Source organism: Propithecus coquereli, unplaced genomic scaffold, assembly GCF_000956105.1.
Source record: "Propithecus coquereli isolate 6110/MARCELLA unplaced genomic scaffold, Pcoq_1.0 Scaffold147, whole genome shotgun sequence".
Classification (NCBI taxonomy): domain Eukaryota; kingdom Metazoa; phylum Chordata; class Mammalia; order Primates; family Indriidae; genus Propithecus; species Propithecus coquereli.
Genome location: NW_012139080.1, coordinates 4,309,419 through 4,323,600, shown reverse-complemented (window position 1 = coordinate 4,323,600; position 14,182 = coordinate 4,309,419). Strand labels below are relative to the sequence as shown.

At 36.7% G+C, this 14,182-nt stretch overlaps 1 protein-coding gene across 1 annotated transcript in view; it reads left to right on the top strand.

The window, feature by feature from the left end:
• The window catches only part of KIF27 (kinesin family member 27), an 88,578-nt gene that overhangs the window by 16,706 nt on the left and 57,690 nt on the right, over nt 1–14,182 (top strand). Inside the window, exons 5-6 of the mRNA XM_012640012.1 lie at nt 5,256–5,399; nt 10,687–10,893. Of these exons, the coding sequence (XP_012495466.1) occupies nt 5,256–5,399; nt 10,687–10,893 (351 nt within the window). The remainder of the gene's footprint in view (nt 1–5,255; nt 5,400–10,686; nt 10,894–14,182) is intronic.

Sequence of the window (14,182 nt, the reverse complement as noted above, 5' to 3'; positions counted from 1 at the left end):
TCTGTCACCCAGGCTGGTGTGCAGAGGCACCATCATAACTCACTTCAGCCTCAAACTTCTGAACTCAAGTGATCCTCCTGCCTCAGCCTCCCAAGTAGCTAGAACTACAGGTGTATACCACCACACCTGGCTAATTTTTTGATTTTTTGTATCTTGCTATGTTGCTCAGGCTGGTCTTGACTTCCTGGCCTCAAGTGGTCCTCCTGCTTTGGGCTCCCAAAGTGCTGGGATTACAGGCATGAGCCACCACACTTGGCCTTATTTTTTTAGTTTTTTTTTTTTTTAAAACGAAGGGAACAGGACTTCTTTATACTTTTAAAATCAGGGTTTCCCAAAAGAGCTTTTATTTATGTGGGTTATATTTATTGATATTTACTATATTAGAATTAAATTTGAAAAAAATTTAAACTATTTATTTATTAATTCATTAAAAACTAACAATTATAGCCTGATTACATGTTAATATAAAGAACTTTTTTTCCCATGAAAAATAACTATTTTCTAACACAAAACAAATTTTAAGAATAGAATTGTTTTACATTTTTGCAAACCTGTGTGATGTCTGCCTTAATAGAAGATAGTTGGATTTTCATATCTGCTTCATCATTCAATTTATAACAATATGTTGTTTTAGTTGAAGTTTGTGAGGAAAATTCAGCTTCATAGATTTGCAGTTGGAAGGGAGGCGTATTTTAATAACTTTGTCAGATAGTTGTAGATATTCTTCTTTGCTGCTACACCAAAACTCAACAAGTGGAAATTTCTTTCTTCCTTTCTTTCTTTTTTTCTTTTCTTTTTTTTTTTTTAAGAGATGAGGTCTCACTGTGTTGCCCAGGCTGGCCTGGAACTCCTGGCCTCTAGCAATCCTCCTACCTCAGCCTCTGGGATTTGAAACTATTTTGTTACATTAAGATCTGTATATTGAAATATACTAGTCTCTATCTTATACTTCTAATGGATATTTTATCCACATGTGATTTTGAATCATTATGCATTTGGTCATTTGGAAAATATTTGTGTACTAAGGATGCACATCTTTCAAATGGTGACACATTTCATTATACAATATCAAAAAATCACATTCATTAATATCACTAGTGATCTCACCAGCAACTTCTTTTAAGTATTGGAAGCTGTCAAGCTTACAGTGGTAGAAATGTTTCCAAAAAGTCTAATTTTGGTGTGAAACTCAAAGTTTTTCATTCACAACAAATAACTATTTTTTTGTTTTTGTTGAATTCATGGGTCCTCATTTTCAAAAAAATGTTTGCCACATATCCAAGTCTGAAAAACCATGGTCTCTGTTGTTCTTTAGAGTAAAAATAGTACCCCATGAAATAAGTAGCTAGTTGAGCTTGCAACTCAGTTGTACCAGTACTTTTTCCAACAGATAACTTTTACCTTTCATTATGCCACAGAAATACTTTATGAATACTTCCCATTTTGTCACACAGAAACACATATTCAGGGTTGAGAGTTAGTAATTTTTATTGCTTCACCAAGACTTTTTTTTTCTTTTGAAACAGAGTCTTGCTCTGTTACCTAGGCTAGAGTGTAGTAGTGTCATCATAGCTCACTACAACCTCAAATTCCTGGGCTCAAGTGATCCTCCTGCCTCAGCTGCCTGAGTAGCTGGGACCATAGGTGTGTACTACCACACCTGGATAATTTTAAAATTTTTTGTAGAGATGGGGTCTCATGTTATTGCTTAGGATGGTCTTGAACTCCTGGCCTCAAGTGATCCTCCCATCTCAGCCTCCCGAAGTGCTAGGAGTACAGGTGTGAGCCACCATGCCCGCTCTCACTGAGACATTCTTAAGTAAAACTGGCATTTGTTTATATTGTGAGTGTCTGACAGTGAATGACTACTAGCACAGTTTGGTGTCACTTCCTTTGTTTATGTTGAGGTGCCAGCAGTTTTACCCACCATTGCTTTTGCATCATCGGTGCAAATGTCAACATGGTAAAAAAGGCAAATATTGTTTTAGTAGTATTATGAAAATAGTTTTGACTTCATGGACACCCTGAAGGACTCTAAGCGACATGCCAAAAGGGTTTCTGTGGAACACTGTGAGAACTGCTGCTTTATTACAGTGGCTTTAATATTTAAATATAAGCCTTTAAGGTAACACCTTTTAAGTCTCTTTGGGGTTTTGGGTTTTTGGGGGAGGGGTTTTTTTGAAAGGTAGTAACTCTGCCTAGGTAAAGCAGGCCCTTCCTCATTGGTATAAGAAACAGGTGGAACAGGAAGTTCGGGTAATTGGAAGCTTGAATTGGAAGCATATAGGAGTTGGTAATAGGAAGCACTTTTCCTTCATGCTTCTAAGGTGACTGAAATTGGAATCCCGGAAAAACCCATTGCTTGGGGGCAGGGTGGGTAGTAACTTCCTCTCTCCATTTGTTGGAAACTAAATTTAAACTTGTTCGAGATCATATACTCTAGATTATGACTTCCCGGAGATATTAACTGTCTTGCCGAAAAAGGGTACCATGATCAGATTATTTTGGGGAATGATAGATTGCAAAAAGCATACAGGTTTTTTAATGGCAAGACCTTTCAGAACTTTGAAAGTGCTAATGAATATTATGAATCTCGAAGTGAGAGACAGAACATTTGGTGTTCTCCAATTTAAAATTTTTTTTTTTTTTTAATTTTTTCATTTTCTGAGACAGGGCCTCACTCTGTTGCTCAGGCTAGAGTGCAGTGGCATCATCATAGCTCACTGCAACCTCAAGCTCCTGGGCTCAAGCAGTCCTCCTGCCTCAGCCTTCAGAGTAGCTGGGACTACAGGTATGCACCACCACACCCAGCTAGTTTTTCTATTTTCTGTAGAGATGGGGTCTCACTCTTGCTCAGGCTGGTCTTAAACTCCTGGTCTTAAGCCATCCTCCTGCCTTGGCCTCCCAAAGTGCTGGGATTACAGGTGTGAGCCACCACACCTGGCCTGGTGTTACCAAGTTTTAAAATATGAATTCCCTTTTCTGTTTGGGATCTTGCAAGACTAGTAATCTTTGGGTACCACTGGATAGCAAATGGAGAAATGATTGCTGTCATTCCTCACCTTGTGTGTCTCTTTAAAACATTGTTTTTTAAACTTCCTTTTCTGTTCTCTGTCAGAGACAAAATAACATAGTGGTTAAGGACATGGATACCAAACTCCCTAGGTGTGAATCCTGCCTCCTTTGCTTACTAGCTTTATGACCTCGTACAAATACTTGACCTCTCTGTGCTTCCATTTCTACATCTGTAAAATGGAAACAATAATACCAGCCTCATAGAGTTGTTGTGAATATTAAAGCATTAGTTCCCATAAAACAATGAGAAGAATGCCTAACCCGTACTAAGGCCCAATAAATGTTAGCTTATTACTATCCATACCTCTCATTTATTTTTCACCTGCCTGTTCGTACCCAGTGGCAGCTAAGGGATTGGACTCAGTAGCTTGCACTCAGGTGTTACTGTGAAGGCAGCTCTGTAAATTCAGCTGCTTAGGGAGATTGCTAGGCAAGGGGACTAGCAGGTCTGAGCAAGGAGGAGCAAGGATATTCTCTTTTCTCAGCCCTGTATCCTTGAGTCTGTTAGGTAAGCAGGTAAATACTTATTTAAGAAATTATTATCCAAGATGAGATTGTGGGCCATCTCACAGATGGAATAATAGCTGGATTGTGCTAGGGAAGTAAGTGTCATTCTGAAATTACCATCTCCTCCTTCTTAGAAACTGCCAGATAGTGTTGCAACCTTGATTTTTCACCATTACTCAATTATTGGAACATTCTACCCACTCATAAATATCTCTTAAGGGACTTCGTTGCCTTTTTTATTAAGGATTTTGAACACGGAAATTATGTTTAATAAAATAGTGTTTAATAATAAAACTAAGTTATAAAGCATATATAAAAATATATAAATATGCAGAACTGGGAGAGCAATTATATTTTAACCTTCTCGATAGATAATTAGTTGCCTATAGAAAGAGGATATTAGCTGATGAGAATTAGTTACAGAAGAGAGAAGTCACATAAGTTATATAACCATATGATATTATAAGGACCATCAGGATCATCATCACCCTCCTCATTTGATAATTTTTTAATTTTAATTTAAAAATATATGTTTGTTTTTCAGATTTAAAAAAAAGCAGTTAATTCTCCTGGTCAGCAGTTTATTTTATCCCAAGGAAGATAATATGAATATTTTCAAGGCAATGGACATAGGAAATTTTAATTTTTATCTCAAGCTGAAATTTCATGCTTTCTCATTTGGTGATATAAGGATCCCAAGCAGAGAAAAGAATGGACTTACCCAAACCCCACCATGAAACGGTGACAAAAATCAAGGCTGGCCTCAGTCCATGGGTTCCCATTGCAGGGGCCTATCTGCTCTCATGCCACCTCGTTTTATGAATTAAATTTCATTTGTAAAGTGAACCCTGTTTTTGTAAATCATTTACTCATTCTCAGCTTTCCCTGTGCTCTGTGGAAAGAACATAGGCTTTGGATCCAGATAGGCCCTTGGGGTCAAATCTCAGGAGTTTGATTTATCCGTTGTATCTTCTTGTGAAGAGGTTTTAATTTCACTGAGCCTCAGTTTCTTCATGAAAAGGGAATCATGTCTCTTCAGTGAGATTTTTAAAATACTAGGACAGTAGGTGGAATGAAGTAGGCCCTTGACAAATGATAATTTATTTAATTTAAAAATCATTTTATAATTATTATTTACATATCCAAAATTTACTAAAAAACAGGCATAATTCATCAGAAATTAAAACCGTTTAACCCTAGTTTTAGACATCTTCAAAATATATCTCTTCATAGTGTAAGTATACAAAATCTGCAAATATACTTTATTTAAATACCCAGATGTATTTTTATAATCCTATATGTCAATTTGGAAAATATGACTGCTTTGATTTTTAAAAACCCACATTAAATCTCATAGCAGTTTTAGCAAATTTGTAAAAATCTTACTGAGTGTACTCGAGAACCTAAATAACTGGTTTTCATATGCAGGAAATAAAAGTCAGGAAAATCCTGCTGTCTTCCTGGTAATTAATTCCTATGTTACAGCAATGACAGGTCCTCTCAACTGTTTCTGCTTTTTTTCGAAAGAAATCTGAAACAACTGAAAAGGAAAAGAATAAGAAAATTTTATGAGATGTCATCAAGCTATCATCGGAGCACCATTTTTGTGGTATTATGTGGGTTCTCTTGGGTATTCTGTAGTGATTATCACTTCTGCCTTCTTTCGCTCTTAGTGTGCTCTCGCTGCTGATGAAGTAGTATTTAATCAGAAGGAACTGGAGGTAAAGGAACTGAAAAATCAAGTGCAAATGATGGTACAGGAAAACAAAGGACATGTGGTATCTTTGAAGGAAGCGCAAAAAGTGAATAGATTGCAGGTATGGTTTCTTTTATTTTTTGTAGAGATAGGTCTTATTCTGTCACCCAGGCTGGAATACAGTGGCCTGATCACAGCCCACTGAAACCTCTAACTCCTGGGCTCAAGTGATTGGCCTGCCTGAGCCTCCCGAGTAGCTAGTGCTGCAGGCATGTGCCACCACACCTGGCTGATTAAAAACATTTTTCTTGTAGAGAAGGGGTCTAGAGCTATAGGCCCCAAACGATCCACTGCCTTGGCTTCCCAAAGTGCTGGGATTACAGGCATGAGCCACTATGGCTGGTCGAGGGTTTCTTACTGTATATAGCTCTGTAGATTTAGTTGAAATAGTATCTAACTAAACAGACTAGCACTTTAAATGATAAATAGAAATGTTTACAAAAGTATATTTCAGTTAAAGAGTTCTGAAGAACCATCCTTTCACTATTGTTTTGAGTGCTGTCTTTGTCATAAATCAAGATCTATTTGTACATGAATCTGTTATCTATTTCTGGGCATTCTATTATATCTTACTGGTTTGTTTATCCTTGAGCCAATATCATATTTCTTATTTATTGTAGGTTCATAATAAGTCAGATATTTTATAGAGCAAGGCTTTCCACTCTCCTCTCCTACTCTCTCCCCTCCATGTCTTGTTTGTTCCATGTACATTTTCTTTTCTTTTTCTTTGTTTTTTAAAACAATAACATTGAAATATAATTCACATACCAGAGAATTTAACCCTTTAGCATGTACAATTCAGTGATTTTTAGTATATTTACAGAGTTGTATAACTATCACGACTATCTAATTTTATAATACTTTTATCACCCGAAAAAGAAATCTTACATCCATTAGCAGTCATTCTTCATTCCCTCTTTGTCTCAACCTCTGGCAACCACCACTTTTATTTTCTATCTCTATGGATTTACCTATTCTAAACATTTCCTGTAACTGGAATCATACACTATATGGCCTTTGTGTCAGTCTTCTTTCACTTAAATGATATTTTCATTTATTTATTTTTAATTGTCAAATAATAACTATATATTTATCAGGTACAGTGTGGAGTTTTGATCTGTGTATACATAATAGAAAGATTCCATCAAGCTAATTAACATATCCATCACCTCAACAACTTACCATTTTTTTGTGGTGAGAATGTTAAAAATCTATTCTTTTAGCAATTTTGAAATACACAATACATTATTATTAACAGTGATCACCATGCTGTGCAATAGATTACTAAAACTTACTCAAGTACCCTTACTCCTTTGTACCCTTTGATCAACATCTACCCTTTCCACATTTCATATAAATTTTATAATTAGCTTGTCAAGGGCTACAAAAAACTTGTGATTTGGTTGGAATTGTATTAAATCTATAGATCTGTTTGGAAAGAATTAACATCTTTTGATTATGAGTCTTCTAATCCGTGAACATGGTATCGTCCTCCATTTGCTTAGGTTTCCTTTGGTTTCTCTTAAAAATGGCTTTTTCTCTTTTATGTGTGTGTATATATAGAAGTATTGCACATATTTTGTTAGAGTTATTCCTAGGTACTTGAATTTTTTATGTGATTATAAATGGAATCTTTTTAAAATTTTATTTTCCTGATTTCCTAATTGTTTATATATGGAACTGCATTGATTTTTGTTTTGTTTTCTTTCAAAAAAAGTCTATTCATGTCCTTAGCTCTTTTTTTTTTTTTTGGAGACAGAGTCTCCTTCTGTTGCCTGGGCTGGAGTGTAGTGGCATCATCATAGCTCACTACAACCTCAAACTCCTGGGCTCAAGCAATCCTTCTGCCTCAGCCTCCCAAGTAGCTGGGACTACAGGCATGTGCCACCATGCCTGGCTAATTTTTCCTATATATTTTTAGTTGTCCAGCTAATTTCTTTCTATTTTTAATAGAGACAGGGTGTTGCTTTTGCTCAGGCTGATCTCGAACTCCTGAGCTCAAACAATCCTCCTGCCTCGGCCTCCCACAGTGCTGGAATTATAGGCATGAGCCACTGCACACAGCCTTTCATCAGTGTTTTGTAGTTTTCCTTGTAGTGATCTTTCACCTCCTTGGTTAAATATAATTCTAGGTTTTTGGGTTTTTTTGGTAGCTATTGTAAATGGGATTGGCTTCTTGATTTGTTTCTTGGCTAGATTATTATTGGTGTATAGAAACACTACTGATTTCTGTATGTTGATTTTGTATCTTGGGACTTTACTGAATTCATTTGTCAAATCTAAGAGTTTTGGTGGAGTCTTTAGGGTTTTTTAGATATATGATCATATCATCAGTGGACAGGGGTAATTTGACTTCTTCTTTTCCAATTTGGATGGCCTTGTATTTTTTTGTCTTGCCTGATTGGTCTGGTGAGGACTTCCAGTACTGTGTTGAATAAGAGCAGTGAAAAGTGGACATCCTTGTCTTATTCCAGGTCTTAGGGGGAATACTTTAAACTTTTTGCAGTTAAGTATGATATTGGCTGTGAGTTCGTTGTACATGGTCTTTATTATTTTGAGGCATGTTTCTTCTATGCCTAGTTCATTGAGGATTTTTTTTTTTTTTTTTTTTGAGACAGAGTCTCGCTTTGTTGCCCTGGCTAGAGTGAGTGCCGTGGCGTCAGCCTAGCTCACAGCAACCTCAAACTCCTGGGCTCAAGCAATCCTTCTGCCTCAGCCTCCCGAGTAGCTGGGACTACAGGCACGTGCCACCATGCCCGGCTAATTTTTTTTTTTTTTCTATATATATATATTTTTAGTTGCCCAGATAATTTCTTTCTATTTTTTGGTAGAGACGGGGTCTCTCTCTTGCTCAGGCTGGTCTAGAACTCCTGAGCTCAAACGATCCACTCGCCTCGGCCTCCCAGAGTGCTAGGATTACAGGTGTGAGCCACCGTGCCCGGCCTCATTGAGGATTTTTATGAAGAGATGATGAATTTTATCAAATGCTTTTTCTGCATCTATTGAGATAATCATATGTCCTTAATTCTGCTTATGTGATGTATCACAGTTACTGATTTGCATACGTTGAACCATCCTTGCATCCTGGTATAAAAGCCAGTTGATCATGGTGTATTATCTTTTTGACGTGCTGTTGGATTCAATTTGCTAATATTTTGTTGAAGATTTTTATGTCTATGTTCATCAGGGATATTGGTCTGTAGTTTTCTGTTTTCATTGTGTCTTTGTCTGGTTTTGGTATCAGGGTGATACTGGCCTCATACATAATGCCAGTTGGGTGCTGTTAATACTGTTATTCAAATCTACATTTTTTTTTTTTCTAAGACAGGGTCTTACTCTGTTGCCCCAGGGGTAGAGTGTAGTGGTGTGATCATAGCTTACTACAGCTTCAAACTTGTGGGCTAAAGTGATCCTCCTGCCTCAGTCTCCTGAGTAGCTGGGACTATAGGCACACACCACCACACCCAGCTAATTTTTCTATTTTTTGTAGAGATGGGGGTCTCACTGTCAGCAAGGCTGGTCTTAAACTGCTGGGCTCAAGCAATCCTCCCGCTTTGGCCTCCCAAAGTGCTGGAATTACAGGTGTGAGCCACTGCACCCAGCCCAAATCTATGTTTTTACACACCTTTTTGGGTCTTTTTGTTATATCAATAATATAGAGAGTAATGTTAAAATCTTCCACTACGATTTTGGATTTGTCTTCTCCATGAAGTGCTGATAGTTTTTGCATTGTCTATATTGAAGCTGTATTTTTAAGTGGATATAGATGTAAAATTGTTACATCATCCTGGTGAATTGGCCTTTTAATGATTTTTTACCTCTTTTTATCTCTTCTAATGGTTTTTACCTTAATGTCTACCTTGATAATTACTATAGCTACATCAGCTTTCTTTTGATTAATATTTACACAATGTCTCTTTTTCCATCTTATTTTTAATCTTTTCGTGTCTATTTTCAGTGTGTTTCTTGTAAGCAGCATATAATAAGATTTTACAATCCTCTCCAATAGTCTTTATCTTTTAATTGGATTATTTAGTTCATTTCCAAATTTAACATAATTGCTATTATATTTTAGTTAATGTCCACCATTGTGGTTTTTATTTATCCTTCCTACTCTGTGTTCCTTTTCCTCTCCTTTTTTGCCATCTTTTGGATCAATTTGGTATTCTGTATTTTTCTATTGTTTTCTCCATTAACTTAGAAGTTATACTTTTACTTTTTTTAAGTTATTATCCTAGAGTGTATACCATGCACCCTTGATTTAATAAAGTCTAATATTAATTGGTACTTTAAGCCTTTTCCCAATGTAAGGATTCCATATAATACTTTTCAACTTATATGCCATTGGTGTTGTATATTTTAATTATCTGAATACATGACTTTAAAATAAGGTTGCATTTTTATTGCTCAGTGTTAACACAATGAAACTTCAGGTTTTTTTCTCCCTATTTAAACATTGTAGTACATGGGAAGTATTAAGATGTATGACAATTTATTTATATAAATTTATGCTTGTAAAACAGAGATTGATGTTAGAGCTTTCTGGATTGGATACACTTTAAAAATTTTCTTTAGAGGGCCAGTAGCAATGGCTCATGCCTGTAATCCTAGCACTTAAGAAGGCTGAGGCAGGAGGACTGCTTGAGCCCAGAATTTGAGGTTGCAGTGAGCTATGATGATGCCACTGCACTGCAGCCTGGGTGACAGAGTGAGACCTTGTCTCAAAAAAAAAAAATTTCTTTAGAGAATATATTTAAAAACGAAACCAGGTACACACACACACATATACACAGACACTCCTGACGTACAATTTCTTCTGCCATTGATTTCCAAGTCCTCTTTCCTCCAGGACTATCAGTTGGCTATCTTCTATTTCTTTGTGCGTTTGGCTTGCTTTCTCACTGAGTAAGGCTTTCAATTTCCCGCACCTGTTTTCACTTTCTGCTTCCTTTTCCACAACCTTTGCTGTCTGCAATTCTCACTCCACTTTTTCAACTTTCATGTCTCTTGTTACTTGCATTTCACTCAGAAAGTCTATGCTTTTATAAAGATAGCTAACCAAGGTGCTTCAAGTTGACAAAGCAACCAGTCACAGTGAATGGGGCATTATCTTTGAGTATCTGACTTTTTTGGCTGTGTTTGTTACTGCTTACTGTTCAAAAAGTTTTACCACTCAGAAGAATCTTAGTTACTTGTGAACACCAGAAGGCTAGTCTCTGGATAAATGAGGTATGACTGTATTGGTAAGGTAGTTGTGATTTTGATCAATGTAAAGTTCATTTTTAATCATATTATACACATGTACTGAGGTTGTTTATTTTTAAAATTCTCATCTTTCTTCTACAAAGAATGAAAAAATAATAGAACAACAGCTTCTTGTGGATCAACTGAGTGAAGAACTAACAAAACTTAACCTGTCAATGACTTCTTCAGCTAAGGAAAATTGTGGAGATGGGCCAGATGCCAGGATCCCTGAAAAGAGACCATATACTGTACCATTTGATACTCGTTTGGGGCATTATATGTATATCCCATCAAGACAAGACTCCAAGAAGGTAAAGTCCAAACATTAATCTTTTTCTTATTTTGAGATTTAAAAAAATTATATATAATATAATATACCACAGTGTATTTATACAGTCTCAGCAGTTTTTTCTGTTTGCTTTCATGGGCTTTTGTGTATATGTTTTTTTTTAAGCATGCTTCTTTTTAATAAAAAATTAATAAAGATAATACATAGTTATATTTAGGGGGAATAATTGGATGAAAATAATGTCTACACTTTATCAAGGAGAAAAAGCTATCCTTTGCTGCATATTTTGAGACATGGCTAAATTTGATATCTTCATGAATTTTTTTCTTCCTTTAACTATACAAAGTTGAGATGAGGTTGGAGGGTATTTATTTAGACTTATCTGGTCTGTCTTATTATTTTGAAAATAACATTATTCAGTCTTACCAAGTTGTCATAATCAAGACAGTATAAAGATCAATATGAAGTTTAGTTTGTGTGTGGGTGGAAAATATATGCACCTATAGATTTCTCTTAAGAATTATCAAGGAATCTCTATTATGGAAAAGACTTACTCAGCTGATTAATGAATATTGTTTTCTAAATACTAATTTTATGAAGGGAAATGTTTTTTTAAAGTGAGAGCTATGTGGTGGTTATAGTCAGAGGGATAAGAATTATGAGAGGCAAATGGTATACGAGCAGCCTCACGGACTTTGCATCAGGCAGGCTTGGGTGTGAATACCAGCTCTGTTGTGTAGCCCGGGGCGTATGACCCCCAAGTGAGCCTCAGGTTCCTTATCTATAAGAATGGGGGTAATATGTTAAACAAATTTGGGGAGGTAAACAAATAAATAAATGAGACCTAACCCAAGTGCAGTGGCATGTGCCTGTAGTCCCACTATTTGGGAGGATGAGGTCAGGAGGATCTCTTGAGCCCAGGGGGGCTCATTACGCTATTTATGCCTGTGAACAGCCACTGCACTCCAGCCTGGACAACATAATGAGACTCTGTCTCTAAAAAAATTTTGTTAAATAAAAATAATAATAAAATAAATAAGATATTTTTACTCTTTCCCTCTAATCTGTATTAAATTTAAACAAGCATATAAGAAATGAAATCAAACTCTTCAGGGATGGGGAACCTCTGGCCTTCAGGCCACATGTGGCCTTCTAGATCCTTAAGTGCGGCCTTTTGGCTGAATCCAAATTTTACAGAACAAATCTGAAGTGACTCTAGATTTGTTCTTTTTCAGAGGGGACATGATGACTGTTCCAAATATTTGAAGACTTATCATTATTGTTATATTTTTTTCTTTAGAGTTAGGACCAATGAGAGGAAGCACTAAGGGAATATAAAGAAGAACTTATTAATGAGAACTGCAATGGCATGAGATGACCCAGGGCTTGTTAGGGCCACCACAGTGAATGTGTTTAAGCAGAGGCTAGATGATAATTTACAGCATTGCAGAAGAGAGTCAGACATAAGATGAGGGTTGAACTAGGTAACCTTTCCAGGTAAGTTCTTTCCAGCCTTGGGGCTATGTAATTCTAGGAAAAAGTGGTTAGAATTTAAAAATTGGCTTTTGGACGCATATTCCTTAGTTAGCTGAATTTTTTTAGACAGAGTCTTGCTTTGTTGCCTGGGCTAGAGTGCTGTGACATCAGCCTAGCTTACAGCAACCTTAAACTCCTGGGCTCAAGCTATCCTCCTGCCTCAGGCTCCTGAGTAGCTGGGATTACAGGCATGCGCCACCATGCTGGGATAATTTTTATTTTCTATTTTTTGTTGCCCAGCTAATTTCTTTCTATTTTTAGTAGAGATGGGGTCTTGATTTTGCTGAGGCTGGTCTCGACCTCCTGACTCCTGACCTCAAGCGATCCCTCGACCTCAGCCTCCCAGAGTGCTAGGATTATAGGAGTGAGCTACCACACCCAACCAGTTAGCTGAATTATTAATCAGCTTATTTTGCTACTTATATTATGGATCAATATTGTTTGGAGTATTATTGAAAATGCTGAAATATCCCTAGTGGTGAGCTATGGATTGCAGAAGCAACTGAGGGGAGGTAGGACCCAACACCTTGGTAGGAAGAGGTCAGATTGTAGAAGGCTTTATGAACCTGCCATCATGTTGGGTGGGCCATTAAAAGAGTTAATTTGCTAAATGTTACTCCTTGTGGCAGACCTTATTTGGTGTTCATTATTAAGCTGGGCCATTTGGTTTTCTTTATAAAAAGAAATTTTAAAAGGAAATTACAATCCCAGAGAACAAAGTTGACTTTGAACAAAAAGTTTTATTTGTTTCTGAAATAATTCCCATACCCTGACAGGAGAAACCTTGATGCCTTGCTATGGGGCAAAATTGCCATGCTAAGTACATTGTACTTGTCAGATAAATACTTCTTGATTTGGTTCTTCTGTAAAGAATTACCCTCCCTTGTTCTCTGTACCCCAGAATTGGGAGGCCACCTAGAAAACTTTACCCCCATCCGTCGTGGTACTCATGTACAGATAGTCTAATTAGGTGGCTAATAGTAGAGGCACAAAAATCAGATATAAGAGGATGTTCAGTACCAGGAAGGCTTTTCTGGGAAGGCGATACGTGAGGGACCTACTGTCAAGTGATTTAATCTTGAATACTATGTGATGATATACATATCTCACTATATGTTATACTTCTAACAGCTTATCTTGATTTATATTGATGAATTGAATATCTCTTCTAAGATTTTATTATTTATCTTTTTTGAGAAATAACCTTGAGGTTTGGTTACAGAGAAGTGATGAAAAAGGAAATATTTGGTAATAGAAACTAGAACAAAACAAAAGTATAAAGGCAATTTCTAATTTATTGTTGTTGTTTTCCAAGGTCATGTTTTGAGAATTTAAAGTGCATTTGCAATAGAAGCATGTTATAATATAGAAGATTCCCAGGCTAGCTCATAGAATTTTATTTAGCCCATGATAAATAAATAAATAAATAAATGTCACTTAGACCATTAATTCAGCTATACCTAACCATCACATGGAAAGTATAAGTAAGTATATTGTGACATCAAAATTGGGACTATTTTGCCCCAGCATAGGGAATGGATTTCTTCCTGTGATGAGATTGGGATTGGAAGGGGATATAGACCTTTAGCAGCACCACAATTCTCCAAGCGTTCTGAACTGGGAGGATTGGGATGTGGGCCCATTTGTTGGGGAGTGCCTGGGCTGTGTTTAAGAACAGGGATGGGCCGGGCACGGTGGCTCACGCCTGTAATCCTAGCACTCTGGGAGGCCGAGGCAGGCGGATTGTTTGAGCTCAGGAGTTCGAAACCAGCCTG